The sequence below is a fragment of the Amblyomma maculatum genome, chromosome 1 (genome assembly GCF_055883805.1).
Source record: "Amblyomma maculatum isolate TAMU_Amacu chromosome 1, ASM5588380v1, whole genome shotgun sequence".
Taxonomy (NCBI): Eukaryota; Metazoa; Arthropoda; class Arachnida; order Ixodida; family Ixodidae; genus Amblyomma; species Amblyomma maculatum.
The window spans coordinates 453193023-453208454 of NC_139344.1; the positions used below are offsets into that span (position 1 = coordinate 453193023).

Below are 15432 nucleotides of genomic sequence, written 5' to 3' on the forward strand. Positions count from 1 at the left end.
AAACCTACCACACCGATGAACACGCAACTTACGTGGACGCGGCAAGGCAAGATACAACAACATATGTGGCCTGTGCTACCACGCCGCAATCTACACTGATCTCCGCCGCCACGGTGCGTGCCCCCTCCCCCACCGCAGCGGAAGAAACAGCTATAGCGCTGGCCATCGCTGACCCGCGTACGCGTACAGTCCTTAGTGACTCAAAAAGAGCAATTCTTAATTTCTCGGCAGGCTACATCTGCCTTCCTGCTGCACGCATCCTGCGCGGCTGCACTCCCGACCACAAAATTAACCTAGTCTGGGTACCCGCCCACGCGGGCAACTCTGGAAACGATGGGGCCGACCAACTTGCCCGAGGATTAACAATCCGGGCGGTCGGTCTCACGCATCTAGACGCACTCGCTGAAGCCCCCCAGACTTTCGCCGAAATTACCAATTTACACAAAGAGATGCGACACCTTTTCCCGCCTCCCTACCCCGACCTCGATTGAGCACAAGCCACCCTGCTGCGCAGATTACAGACACACTCATTTCTTAGTCACTCCAGGCTGTCACTAATTACTAACGGGGAATACGACCCCGCATGTCCAAATTGTAACAACGGAGAACCCGCCACTCAGGCGCACATCCTATGGGGATGCGTAAATAACCCGCCCCCAAGGGCCCTCCTGCCAGCTCCCTCTGCGGAAAGCTGACACCAACTCCTTACCAAGCCAGACAGGAACACACAACTTTCACTCATTTCGTGGGCCCAGGATGTCGCCCCCACCTGGGGGCCACACAGGACCCATCTGCCCTAATTCACAACATCTGGGGAAAATAAAGTTGTCTCTCTCTCTCTCCCCCAAGACATCAGGTTCAAGTCATCCCTTATCCACACAAAATTTCCAATAACCTGAAGAAGATTGGCAACAGGAATGATGGGACTGTTCTCTTTTCCGCGCCTACTAAGCTGTCAAGCGTCTGTACCGTTCTGGCCAAGAAACGTGAGCGATGTGAAAAGAAGCATGGCACCAGGTTCATTGAATGTTCCACCAATGTTGTGTACAGCCTGCCTCTCACTTGTGGGTGCCTATACATTGGACAAACGGGCAGATGTGTGAATGACCGAATCATTGAACATAAGAGGAATGTGGAAAGCTATAAAACTGGCAACCTGTATGACCATATTGTCTGCCATAAATGCAAACCTGTGTATGAGGGCACTGTAATTCTCGCACGTAGCAAAACCAAAGTGCAGAGAGAGATCATTGAGGCCTTTTTAATAACGAAAAACGGTGAAAAATGTATTAGTTCAACCTCTTTAACACTCCTAGATAAGGAGCTAGCCTTTTTAGGACATGTGTGATTTGCTGTGTTACTTGCTGTTACACTGCTTCTTCTTTGTTGTTGATTTTTATGACTGACGCGGCTTTTGCCTAGAAAACAATTCTTGTTTGTTGTTGATTTTTATGACTGACGCGGCTTTTGCCTAGAAAATTGATTTTATTCACTTAGGTTTTCAGCCATTTGGCTGTTTTATCGGTTTTAGTTTGCGATTGCCTGTTTTACTTTGTTTTTAGGTCTGACTTGGCTTAGCCATAGAAATGTGTTGTTACGATTTTACGCGTGCTTGTCTGTTTGTGTGTTTATGTGTGTATCTCTGTGTGTGCGTGTGTGTGTGTTGTTTGCGCGCGCGCAGTCTTGCATGTGTGTGTATCTGTCTGCGTTTGCTGGTATACCTTGCATACATCATTCAGCCTTCTTACACAGCAAACATTTTTTTGGCCTCAGTGATAATCTGATGAGATTTAAGTCATTTTTGCCCTGCTTGGTAGATGATCTTCGCTGGTTGTGTGCTCACGTGTTTACTCTTGATCGATATGATATGATTTCACTTGTCTATATAAGTAGGTACCGTTTCCTAAATAAAAGCAGTTGGAAGTTTGCGCTCTGTCTTGTTGTCACGTCTCTTTCTTCATCTACTTTTTGCGCAAGTCGTTTACCCTTGGCCTATTTAGTTTTTCGGAAACAACATTACGTCACCCTCTATCGGCTGACACCACTCATTAACCTATACCACTTCTCAATTACTCATAACTGCTGCAGACGCGATTTTGCGGACACGTTCTGCGGACACGGCCTGCGGACACGGTGTGCGAACAGAAATCGGTGAACATAGCAAAGTAATCCTTTCGCATTAATAAGCGTAGAGTGTCCGAGAAAAGAAAGTATAACATATAGCAAATATAGCATGCTGTTAAAAACGATAGTGGCCTGAAAGCGTTGAAGAAGAAATTGGGCCCATGTAAAACCAAATATATGCGCTATGGGAAAGGGCTGACAATATTATCACTAATATGGACACGGTAATCAAAGTAGTATACTGGCCTATACAGTAGCCGAACTACTCAGGCCAATAATGATATTGACAGTAGCGAATAATAATCAGAAATTCAATCAACCAAAGCATCAAGCAGGTTTTCGGGAACAGAGTTCATTCAAGCCGATGTATTTTTGCCGTGATAATATAGGCAGTGATGAACACAAAACCCTTATTTGTCGAGCTACGAGCTTCATACTCTGCATTTTGAGTACTGAGCATCCGAGGAATCGAGTGCGAAGTTATAAATGACCGAATGATGATTCTTTCTTCGTTAGTTTTGCGCTTTAATTGAACAACGGTTGTCTTTCCAACGCATTAAATTCCCTATTCAAACCCATTTCTTCGTCTTGATTCCGAGAATAATATCAGTAACTTGCGTTTGTACCTGAAACCAGTCCTAACGCATCCCTTCTCAAAAGTTGCGGCTGTCATTTCTTTTCCGCGGCTTACCGGCAGTGCCGGCCTTTGGGATGTGCGGCCAGTGCCGGCCTTCACAGGGCGCCAGCATGAAGGAAGTGCCAATCTACGCTGAGAGCTCACCGACCCTCACCCCCCTTTCTCTACCCCCAGTTTCTCTCCGCCCAACCCCCTCCTTGTCTCCAGTGCTCTTTGAAGTGAGAGAAACATGTTTCCATGCAGAACCCCAAAACGAGTGCCGCGAAGGAAAAACGGGCATTTTCAGGAAACGCCTGGGGTGGCCTCGGGACGTGGCTTGGTTTCCGCCTGCTTTTGTGGCCCGCTGGAACGACTGCACGGCACACCGCGAGGTAGGAGGAACAGAGAGGGGGGGGGGGGGGGGGGGTGAAACGCTACTGTGCTGTCTGACCAGTGCCCGTCCAAGTTGCTTTTTTTTGTCACTTAAAACTCCTTTAAACGCAGCGTCCTTTCAATGATGACCATTTTTTTCCTCTTTGCATCATCTTCGATGCAAACGAAGTTGGAGCGCGCAGCTTTCAAAAAGAAAAAAACATCACTTCGAGGTCGAAATCGGATCTGATTGTCAACTAGGTGCCTTGTTGATTTCCTTTTTGAGGAGCGCAGGAGTTTGGAATTTGAGCCTATAATGACTTGGCCACTGGAAAAATTAATTTTGGATAAAATAAATAAATCTAACTATGATTGCTAGAAAATAATTGGTTGGTTGGTTGGTTTGGGGGGTTTAACGTCCCAAAGCGACTAAGGCTATTAGAGACGCCGTAGTGGAGGACTCCGGAAATTTCGACCACCTGGGGTTCTGGCGAACAAAATTCAAATAATTTTACTTTTTGAGTAAAGAACGATTTTATTCCTGCTATTGTTGCTATGTGCGTGGATGTGCCTTGGGATAAAATTTTCCTGCGCTATTGTGGCTACTTCGGAAAGAGAGGCTGGATTTGCTGAGTCTGGCATTACTTTAAAGCCCGGTTTGTTTTTATTTTGAAGTCTCGTCTCTCCCTTGCTGCAGCTGAACAAAAACTAAAATTAATTAGGACAACCTATGGCTGCATATGTACCGTTCTAAGCAGGACGAAACGGAAGGCATAAATGCTAAATTTAAAGGTGTGCAGTGAACATTTTAAAGAAGAAATAAAACGAAAAATATTCATTTAATGTACAAGAAAGCGCCTACTTTTTGTAGTAGGGCTAAACGAACCTGACCTATCCTGACAAGCATCGCACTGACTGTAATAACATAACTTCAGCAGGCTCAGCTCATATTGGTAACATTCATTTTTCGCAGCTAAACTTTTGCCCCTGTGTGTGAAGACAAGTGATGATCCAAACTGCCCTACACGAGTCCGCAAGCGAGCAAATGTTATTCAGCATCGAAGAAATGCATAATGATAAGAGCAGCGCTGAAGTCACATTGCTGTCTAAGACTTTAAATTGATATGTCACAAAATTGTGTTTTTGTACGTTTTTTTAATTGTAATTTTATCTAACTTTTATGTTCGTTGTTATTTTTAAGGCTTACGGTAATTTCCCTTTTCAACAGGGTTTGTTTATTCATTTTTAGTGCAAAGTCACCATCTTACGCTTTCTGTAAGAATGGCCTTTACGAGGTTTCATTGGAGAGCACCTCTTATTCCTTGTGTTTATGGTGCCTCGTGCATTATAAAAAAAAAAAAAAAGACGCACGGACTGGTAAGTACGTCAAATGACCACAGTTGATTCTTTTTTGCCTCTGACTTCTGCATTCTTGTTTCGCAATGTCGCAAATTCTGGTAGCTGAATGCGCAGTACGCAGGCAAACAGGCTCGGGCACTATGTATACCTTATGCTGCGCCATCTAATACTGCATATGTGCGGGCGTGTGGGTGTGTGTGTTTGCCAGTGTGCGAATTCAAGGGCTTGGGAGCAATACAATGTAGTCAGCCGACTGCGCTCAATAAATAGAGCTAGCTCCATGCTAATTTTCTTTACTAAATGGGCCCTTTATTGGTCCCTTCATTATGCGAATATAATGACTCCTATTTATCTTGGAATAGCTATAGTACGCGTCGCTTTGGTGTCTACTTTATTCATGCCTCTAGCAATGGCTGGTTTCTTATAAAGGTTTAAATCCATCAGACAGGGAATATGTCCGCTTTGTTCGTGCGCACAACCTTCTTGAATAATAACTGAAGTTATCTGGAAATGCAACAATAAACTTATTTATCACTGATTGCCACTTGTTTTTAAACCGTGTCATCCACTTGCAATGTTAGCGGTCTATGACCCGCTGGAACCTATGTATAACTTAGGGCGGAGTCATGATGACACTTATGTCTGGCGCTATTGATTCGCGGTGTCCAAGTTGACGAACTCTCAAAACAATGTTTATTTATTATAAGGAGTCCCCAGGAAAAAATATCAAGCGAGAAAAGGCAAATGTAAAGAAAAGGTGAGTTTGACGGTGAAGAAGGGAGAGAGAGAGGCGCCTTGGCAGAGTTCGCACAATGCGCCGAATGAGGCAAGGACGGTCCTGCTTGCTGCGTTATCCTCGATTAAACTTAAGGCCGTTTAGTCAGTCTATCGTTTCTGCTCTGTTCATTATTAAAGTATAATTTATAGAGTTTAACTTCTCAAAGCGGCTGAGGCTTTTGCAAAGCCGTAGCGGGGGGGCTCAGGAAATTTCAAATTACTTAGGTTCTTTAACATGCACTGAAATTGCATAGTATGGACGCTTTGGTTTTCACCTCCACCGAAACGCGGCCGCAGCGGCAATGATGTGTTCATTAGTAAAGCTAAGGTAGCTGCCTTTATATATTTTCGGGATGATTGATACTGGTAAATTGCTGTTTTTCACATGAAAATACCTGCAAAAAGCTGTTCGTCCTGTAGTTATCTAGCAAGTTATTTTAATCTCGAGCTCAGGACTTGCGGTCATAACATTTCTAAACAGATGAATTTTTTTAGCATTCCTGACGGTGCAGAGCAATCATTCACTATTGTATCCTTCCGAAACAGTAGAACAGTACTTCAAATTTCATAATTTTAATTTTGTACTTTTTAATAATAATGCTGCCCTTCTATCAGAACATTAATTAGGTTGCAAATTTTGTCCCTTGTTTCGAGCCGAAGTTAGCAGTGGTAAGAGCGCCCGGTTCAAGAAAATTAATGGTACCCTTTATTCCTAAGCCCACTCTTCTGCTTTTTTAGAGCCTAGAATACTGAATGTGATTTTCAATTATGCTTCTTGGTGTGTTACTCAGACGGGTTAAACCATCAGCAAATGGGTATTGGTAAAGCATTTTGCTTTACCACAGTGCAATAGCCGAATAGTGCTGCTACCACGCAGTCATCACATAGTGTGTCAAGCCAATGCTGAAACCTAGCAGCACAGTTTTTCTGTTCGGTTATCAGCCCTATTACCATTGGGAACAGCAAATAGGACGCCAGGGTTGGCAGCCGAGAAGCAATGTCGATTGCCGAACGTGCGACACCGCCAGTCTACCTAAATATAAGACTGCAAAAGGAATGTAAGCAAGCATAAACTTGAGGAGCACATCCTGTGACGGGTCGAATGTTTAGTGGGCTCATAAATCTGCAATCGGTGTCATCATGGTCCAGATAGCCCCGCCTATAGTTGGCGTTGCTGCATTGATGCGTCAGATTTCTGCAGGTGCGTGCCTGCCGCATTTCTGTTTTGTGCGTGCGTGCGCCTGTGTGTGTGTGTGTGTGCGCGCGCGTGCGCTTGAGTACGTTTGTGCGTACGCTGGTAACGAGCGAAACGGCTGTCCACTGCTGTCGTCAACCACCCCACCCCCCTCATAGGGACTAAACATGACGAAGTCTCGTAATCCCTGGGGGGTTCGCAACGTCCTCATCGCGATTTATTTATTTCCTGCTGGGCGAGAATTAGCATTAGTACCCCTACTATTCTACAGTAGTTCACTGAGAGGCATGAAAAGGCAGGCAGGCAGGCAGGCAGGCAGGCAGGCAGGCAGGCAGGCAGGCAGGCAGGCAGGCAGGCAGGCAGGCAGGCAGGCAGGCAGGCAGGCAGGCAGGCAGGCAGGCAGGCAGGCAGGCAGGCAGGCAGGCAGGCAGGCAGGCAGGCAGGCAGGCAGGCAGGCAGGCAGGCAGGCAGGCAGGCAGGCAGGCAGGCAGGCAGGCAGGCAGGCAGGCAGGCAGGCAGGCAGGCAGGCAGGCAGGCAGGCAGGCAGGCAGGCAGGCAGGCAGGCAGGCAGGCAGGCAGGCAGGCAGGCAGGCAGGCAGGCAGGCAGGCAGGCAGGCAGGCAGGCAGGCAGGCAGGCAGGCAGGCAGGCAGGCAGGCAGGCAGGCAGGCAGGCAGGCAGGCAGGCAGGCAGGCAGGCAGGCAGGCAGGCAGGCAGGCAGGCAGGCAGGCAGGCAGGCAGGCAGGCAGGCAGGCAGGCAGGCAGGCAGGCAGGCAGGCAGGCAGGCAGGCAGGCAGGCAGGCAGGCAGGCAGGCAGGCAGGCAGGCAGGCAGGCAGGCAGGCAGGCAGGCAGGCAGGCAGGCAGGCAGGCAGGCAGGCAGGCAGGCAGGCAGGCAGGCAGGCAGGCAGGCAGGCAGGCAGGCAGGCAGGCAGGCAGGCAGGCAGGCAGGCAGGCAGGCAGGCAGGCAGGCAGGCAGGCAGGCAGGCAGGCAGGCAGGCAGGCAGGCAGGCAGGCAGGCAGGCAGGCAGGCAGGCAGGCAGGCAGGCAGGCAGGCAGGCAGGCAGGCAGGCAGGCAGGCAGGCAGGCAGGCAGGCAGGCAGGCAGGCAGGCAGGCAGGCAGGCAGGCAGGCAGGCAGGCAGGCAGGCAGGCAGGCAGGCAGGCAGGCAGGCAGGCAGGCAGGCAGGCAGGCAGGCAGGCAGGCAGGCAGGCAGGCAGGCAGGCAGGCAGGCAGGCAGGCAGGCAGGCAGGCAGGCAGGCAGGCAGGCAGGCAGGCAGGCAGGCAGGCAGGCAGGCAGGCAGGCAGGCAGGCAGGCAGGCAGGCAGGCAGGCAGGCAGGCAGGCAGGCAGGCAGGCAGGCAGGCAGGCAGGCAGGCAGGCAGGCAGGCAGGCAGGCAGGCAGGCAGGCAGGCAGGCAGGCAGGCAGGCAGGCAGGCAGGCAGGCAGGCAGGCAGGCAGGCAGGCAGGCAGGCAGGCAGGCAGGCAGGCAGGCAGGCAGGCAGGCAGGCAGGCAGGCAGGCAGGCAGGCAGGCAGGCAGGCAGGCAGGCAGGCAGGCAGGCAGGCAGGCAGGCAGGCAGGCAGGCAGGCAGGCAGGCAGGCAGGCAGGCAGGCAGGCAGGCAGGCAGGCAGGCAGGCAGGCAGGCAGGCAGGCAGGCAGGCAGGCAGGCAGGCAGGCAGGCAGGCAGGCAGGCAGGCAGGCAGGCAGGCAGGCAGGCAGGCAGGCAGGCAGGCAGGCAGGCAGGCAGGCAGGCAGGCAGGCAGGCAGGCAGGCAGGCAGGCAGGCAGGCAGGCAGGCAGGCAGGCAGGCAGGCAGGCAGGCAGGCAGGCAGGCAGGCAGGCAGGCAGGCAGGCAGGCAGGCAGGCAGGCAGGCAGGCAGGCAGGCAGGCAGGCAGGCAGGCAGGCAGGCAGGCAGGCAGGCAGGCAGGCAGGCAGGCAGGCAGGCAGGCAGGCAGGCAGGCAGGCAGGCAGGCAGGCAGGCAGGCAGGCAGGCAGGCAGGCAGGCAGGCAGGCAGGCAGGCAGGCAGGCAGGCAGGCAGGCAGGCAGGCAGGCAGGCAGGCAGGCAGGCAGGCAGGCAGGCAGGCAGGCAGGCAGGCAGGCAGGCAGGCAGGCAGGCAGGCAGGCAGGCAGGCAGGCAGGCAGGCAGGCAGGCAGGCAGGCAGGCAGGCAGGCAGGCAGGCAGGCAGGCAGGCAGGCAGGCAGGCAGGCAGGCAGGCAGGCAGGCAGGCAGGCAGGCAGGCAGGCAGGCAGGCAGGCAGGCAGGCAGGCAGGCAGGCAGGCAGGCAGGCAGGCAGGCAGGCAGGCAGGCAGGCAGGCAGGCAGGCAGGCAGGCAGGCAGGCAGGCAGGCAGGCAGGCAGGCAGGCAGGCAGGCAGGCAGGCAGGCAGGCAGGCAGGCAGGCAGGCAGGCAGGCAGGCAGGCAGGCAGGCAGGCAGGCAGGCAGGCAGGCAGGCAGGCAGGCAGGCAGGCAGGCAGGCAGGCAGGCAGGCAGGCAGGCAGGCAGGCAGGCAGGCAGGCAGGCAGGCAGGCAGGCAGGCAGGCAGGCAGGCAGGCAGGCAGGCAGGCAGGCAGGCAGGCAGGCAGGCAGGCAGGCAGGCAGGCAGGCAGGCAGGCAGGCAGGCAGGCAGGCAGGCAGGCAGGCAGGCAGGCAGGCGATTCAACAAACACAATTTCTCAACGTTGTTGATGTCAGCTTGCAATTGGCGGCAGTCCACAATATCACCAATATTAAGGAATAATTTAAAATCATCTGCAAAGAACAAAATACTCGAGTTCTTGACATGTAGCGGCAAATCATTAACAAATGCTAAAAACAACAGCGGTCTTAAGTTGGAGGCTTGAGGAACTCTCGTAGATGATAGATATTCGTTGGACACAAAGCCGGAAAATCGGACCGTGCTACGGCGGCTGCCAAGGTAGCTTTTGAGCAAACTACAGTACATGGAGAAGCGCACTTAGCGGAGTCGCAGCCAGCCATTGGTAAAATAGAATAGTCTTCGTCTCCTATTGGCTAACAAAAAATTCTACGCAGCACTCTTCCCACTGAAGTCATGTTTATTTCACAAGATGTGCGTTCACATGTGCCGTTTTTAATCGAACGGATTAAGCCACGGCGACGCCAGCAATGTTGCGGTTGTACAGAAGTGGCAAGTTCAGCAGAGCCTCCTCCACCTCTAATCGGGTGAAATCGGATGATTTGATCACCTCCGCACTGTCCCTATTTATGTGACAGCCGCAGGTGAGGTTCCTGGTAAACGCCGCGAAGACATCCTGCAGCAACCTTGCCAGGCTTCCCCTCGGGTGCCCCACGTGCTCGGTGAAGAGAAGCAGCCCACCCTGCGAATTCCCCACACACAAACACACACATGTGAGGTCGCCCACAAAGGAAGCTATGCGAGCTCTAGTCAGGACAGCGCTTCTGCATTGCATCGTTCTCCGCCCATGTGAACTAGATAGTCTCTCACACTCGCGACTACAGCCCTCATTCTTTCCTCAGTGCAAAATGTGCGTATAAAGAAACCGGCACAAATACTTATGATTCCAGATGTAGCCGTGCCTGTTTAAGTTCAGAGGAAAATAAGGCGCTTTTGGAGCTCTCATACATCAATAATTTCCAACTTTGTAAGGGCGATAAAGTTGATGTCAGTACAAACTAACCCATTATAAAAAAAAATGTGCGGCAGAAATTTCAACACATATGTGACTACAATCGCTTCCTTTAATGAATGACAGCATTAAGGGCTCCGTTCAGTTGGAAAGCCGCCGTCATTATGGTGAGTGTCGAGAAGCTCAGGATTGGTCGAGAGGGTAGACAAGTCGTATGGAATTGGAAGGGAACAAATCATTGGGTAAATTTTGATAATAATTTTTCAACGGCACTTAATGTCATTATGACATGAAATAATGTAAATTAACTGCACTGGAAAGAAAATTGGACAATTGGTTTGAAACAGCACATAACCATTGAATTGACACTTAGACGCGCTACCTCTGGGCCATCAAGGCATGCACGTTGCTTGGACTTCAGTAAAGACAGACATTGTGTGCCTTGTGGTACCGCAAAAATAAAATAAGTAACCGAACTGATATACAAAGAAGACATGGGGTCACCGATTAGACATCATATAGAATTCTTTAGTGTCATGACCTTGTCGAAAGCTTAAATGTCCCCTAAATTTTTCGCGCTTGCTTCCCAGAGGCTGCCCTTCCCTAACGGTGAGTTGTAATTCTTGGTGTCAGGATTCTGAAGCTAATGAGGGGGTAATTTTTAAAACCGGTCTTCCGAGCAATAAATGCGCCTTTTTTTTCCACCGGAGAATTTTCCGCGTTGCCCAGAATAGCGACGAAATTAATTTAGTGCTTTCAAAATGTATTTTAATTCATCGGCGCATGTGAGATGATCACGACCAATCAGAAAATCCTATATAAATATTCAGAAAGACAGCAGGTCACTGCGAAGCCTTTCATGAAGGCGGCAACTGTAGCAGTTTCGCTACAACTAGTTGCACTTCGTTCAATAAGTTTGGATGTACTCATGGCGGGTTTACACCACGGCACTACGTTATTGAGCGCTGACCGCATGCTTTTCACATTCTGAAATGTAATGCAACCACGTACTTCATTTCGACAGTTACCTTTATCGAGGTGTGGTCAGTATGCCAGATTCACTCTTTACTCTACCACTATCAACTGCCGAAGGATTGGAAATGGAATTAAAAGACATATAAACCAGAAAATGTTTTCCTCATTGTTGTGACCCAGGTTGCGTGTTGTAGGCCCGGTTGATTTGTCGGCACAGGAACAAGGACGAGGCAGCTGAAAACAGAGTTGAAATGAGACGGAATCCTTTATGAACAGTAATTACATGATAACGTTTGGTTAGTCGGAGACTGACTGGGGCAGCAGTATCCTTTTTACAACTCACTAAACACACTTGTCGCAAGTTTATATAGGTTTCATTCCCTATGTTCCCTAGATGAGAGGCAGGCCAGATTACGAGGGAGTGTCTCCAGTCACATCACTCTCACACACTAACACACACTCGCACCAACACTCATTTACACGCCCCTCCAACTGGTCCTGGCTTGAGGGTGAGGAGGTGGTCGTCCAGACGGCATTAGCCGGTTGTCGCCGTGCGCGCTCACACCTCAGCTCACCAGTCCCGACATGGGCGGGCGGCACTCAAAAAGGCAACCTAGCCGAAAGATGTCCCTATGGGCCACCACCGGATGAAAGGGAAGAATGCACGCCCACTATTCGTAGCGGCGTTCGACACTTGAAGGGACCTGTAATTTTTCGTTTCCTCTCCTTTGTCCGGTCGCTGACTTGTTGGTGGGACCCAACACGATAATTGCCGCCGAGTGATGAGCTGCTCCCTTCGACTGGCCCGTTTCAGATGCATTCAAGGGCGTCTCCCCGTTGCCGATGTTGGGTGCTCACAGCCGGACGACCCCACCTGTTGGGGTCCTCGGCGCCTGCTTCCAGTCTCTATCCGTTGTCGCCGTTCTTAAGATCCGACGCGGCGGTATCCGCAGCTCGTCCGATCACAATAGCTCGTCCGCCGCCAGGTAAAGGCCTCGAAAGGGACTACGCCTCCTCGGTGTCGCCGGCCTCATCAGCTGGACTGGTCTCCGGTCCCTTCTTTATCCGGGAGTTAGACGTCTGCAGACCAAAGGTCTCAAGTAGGGCATTAGGGATGATGTCTGCACAATACCCTCACCCCGGCAAGGCAAGAGCACCGCCAACTCCTGAGCTGTGCCAGGCAGCTAAAGAATAAGCCTTAAACTATAGGCTGCAAGACTTCTCTCCGATTTTTGTAACTCTACGGGCGTCCGGTGGAGAGAGCTGCTGACCAGACCTACGCGGGCGATTTATTCACGCCATTTTTTGCAATTTTGGATCAAATTTTGGTAACAAATAAAGACCGCAGCTGCCGTTGCGATCTCCGGACAACGGCTTATAACATGAATATCATATTATAAAACTACGCTAGAATAACCCCAACTGACCAAGTGCTGTTAAAGAAAAACAAATTGTGAAAGTGATATGGCCAAGAAAATTAGACCCCTTTGAGCATAAAAGGTGCACTCAGAGGATATCCTGGAAGATGTCACTTTTCCTAGCAGAAAAAGCCTCGGCTGAGACCGTCAGCATTCTCATTTTCCTTTCCCCTATGGTAGCGCACTTCAAAATTATGCTCCTGCAGGGCGAGACTTCAGCGCAGCAAACGGCCGTTTTTCGGAGACATGTTCCGGAGCCATGTCAGCAGACAGTGGTCTGTCTCAATTACGAATCGGGAGTCGGCTACAAAGCACTGTAGCTTCTGCATAGCCCACATTAAGCAAGCGCACTCCTTTTGTGGCTCGGCGAGATCTGAATCACCACGTACTCTCTCAAGAACTCCAGTGAAAGAGGTTTTACCCCTACCGGGAAACACGAAGTCGGACTCTGCCTCTGCGGGTACATTCAGGGCTAGCTGAATGACCGCCTTCTTTGTCGATAGAGCTTCATGAGGTTGCAGTGGTAAATTTTTGCCTCTTTTCGTCTACCGGGACTTTACCGCAGTAGTTGGCTTCCGAAATGTTATCCACAACCACTGCTGGTCCCTCCCACTGCACATGAAGCTTGTTTGCTTTGGATGCGGCCAGCTGCATTATCTTGTCTCCTGACGATAGCTGCCGCACGCCACGGACGTAGTAAAGTTTGGTTTTCTGCTGGGCCGATCTTATGTTAGCTTCGACAAGCTCTCTGCATGACTGAAGCCGTTTTAGCAGCTGAAGTATATATTCGAGAACAGTGGGGTCGTCGCCCCGGCCCTCCCAGGTTTCGCGCAGCATGCGAAGGGGTGACCTGAGAGATCGGCCGTATACCAGTTCAGCTGGACTAAACCCAGTGGCTTCATGCGGTACGGAGCGCAGCGCAAACATGCTTGCCGGCAAACACGCTTCCTAGTCTCTACCAGAGCACAATGCCATGAGGACACTTCTGAGCCCCGAATGCCACGCCTCTAGGCTGTTACTCTGAGGGTTTTTTGCAGAGCTGTGCAATATGTGAATCCCGCCTTCCTCTAGAAAGGTGCTAGTGAGCTCACTAGTGAGAACACTGCCTTGGTCAATTTGCAACTTGGCGGGAAAACCCACCCTAGAAAACACCTGCGATAGACCGTCGACAATTCTCACTGAGTTCTGCTCCTTCAGGGGAATTGCCTCAGGAAACCTCGTCGCTGGGCAGATGATCGTTATGATGTAGCGAAAGCCCGAAGCGGTCACAGGCAGTGGACCAACAACATCCACCACAAGGCACCGGAATGGCTCGCTGATCAGTGGCACACGTTTCAGAGGTGCCTTCTGTTTACCTGTGATTTTCCCACCCTTTGACAAGTGTCACATGTATGCACAAACCTCTCAACATCCTTAAACCACTGGCCAATAAAATGCTGTCAGCAACATAGACTGTTTTCTTGATGCCGAGATGACCGGACCAGCCGCTTCCATGACACATCATAAGGATACTTGCCCAATATTTTTGTGGCACCACTAGCTGGTCCTAGTGCACGCCTTGGGCGTCTTTGTACTGCATATATATTATTTCTGCGCGCTCTTTTAGAACAATGTTCCTTCTCGCCAATCCTTCACTGACCTGACACTTCAAATTTTCGAGAGTGTTATCGCTCGGTTGTTCAGCCGCTATATATTTCATCTCGATGCACCCTCATAAACTCAGGGAAGCCATCCAATTGGAGAGGCAACAGAGTCACATTCTTGAAAGGAACCACCGCGGCATCTACGTCAGAATTTCCCTAGCAGAGTACATGCTCTTCACCTTCATCCGAATTATCTAATTGGGCTCCGATTTTGCGGGCTTTAGAACGCGTACGCGCGTTCACGGAACAGTCCCTGTAGCTCAAGCCCCTTTTCATTAGCTGGTCCTCTGAGCGATTAGAAAAGAGGCAAGGTCACTGCTCTCGCAAAGTCACTGACACCGCCGCCTCTGCATGCAGTACCCCAAACGGGCCCTCAATTCTGACGCGTGTAGCAGGCAGACAATCGGTGTCTTTCTGCGTCACCTGTCTGACCCACGGGCACTCGCAACACGAGCGCGGGATGCGCCACATCCTTTGTGGCGGCGGAGTCGCGCAGAACATAACAATGTTTCCCATTTACGGTCATTTCACGCATTACGGCTTCAGCAAGCGCATGTTTTCCTCATCTAAGGTAGTGAGCGAAGAAACATCGCGATCGAAGAAGCCGCTCGCGATGTGCCGGGCTCCTTACAGTGAAAGAAAACTGCAGGCTTCCTCGCCTCCAAGATTTTATCACAGTTCTTCACTCTCCTTTCTTTGTTAGCATCGTTTCTCAAGCTGCGCCATTTTCACGGTCCCCGTCTTTTGCCCATTCCTCCCCCCCCCCCCCCCGTGTAGGGGGTACTCGACTCTCGTTCCAGGACGGATGCCTCACGAAATCTTTGCTAGGCTTTGCGACTGCCCGCATGCCCTCTCTCCTTGCGTCACGCCTGACCTGAAACTCTTCGGCGAGTTCGGCTGCGCGTTCCAAGCTTTTCCTTTCGGGCCGGTCTTGCACCCACAGCCCCGTTTCCTCATTCGACGACATTTTCACGCTCGTTATAGACCTCGGCGGCCTTGAGCTATTCGATAAGATTTGCCTTGATATTGTAAGCGCAATCCGGAAAAGATTCAGGGGACGTTTCACTGTTTTTCTTTTCTGTAGGTTTCGGCTGGAGAGGCGATACTTCTTAAGCAAAGTTGCTTTTAATTTCTCGTTATCGTCCGCCTCCTCTTTGGTAAGCCGAGCAAGCACGTCGGCTGCATCGCACGGTTAAACTGTCAAGGGGTGTTGGGGCCAGGTGGAACGAAGAATTTCATTTTTCTAGCAATGCACTCGAAGTTGACAAGGAAAAGCCCGATATCCTCACCGATTTTGAAAGCTGAAAATAAGCCTTTCATTTTATGCGGCTTATATGTCTGACGGCTCACA

General features: G+C 51.0%; 1 protein-coding gene across 1 annotated transcript in view; it reads right to left on the reverse strand.

Moving 5' to 3' along the window:
* Window positions 1-9506: 9506 nt before the first annotated feature.
* Window positions 9507-15432, reverse strand: part of LOC146209673 (thiol S-methyltransferase TMT1B-like) — a 56292-nt gene continuing 50366 nt past the window's right edge. The window contains exon 3 of the mRNA XM_084587437.1: window positions 9507-9775. Within this exon, the coding sequence (XP_084443563.1) occupies window positions 9542-9775 (234 nt within the window). The 3' untranslated portion in view covers window positions 9507-9541. The remainder of the gene's footprint in view (window positions 9776-15432) is intronic.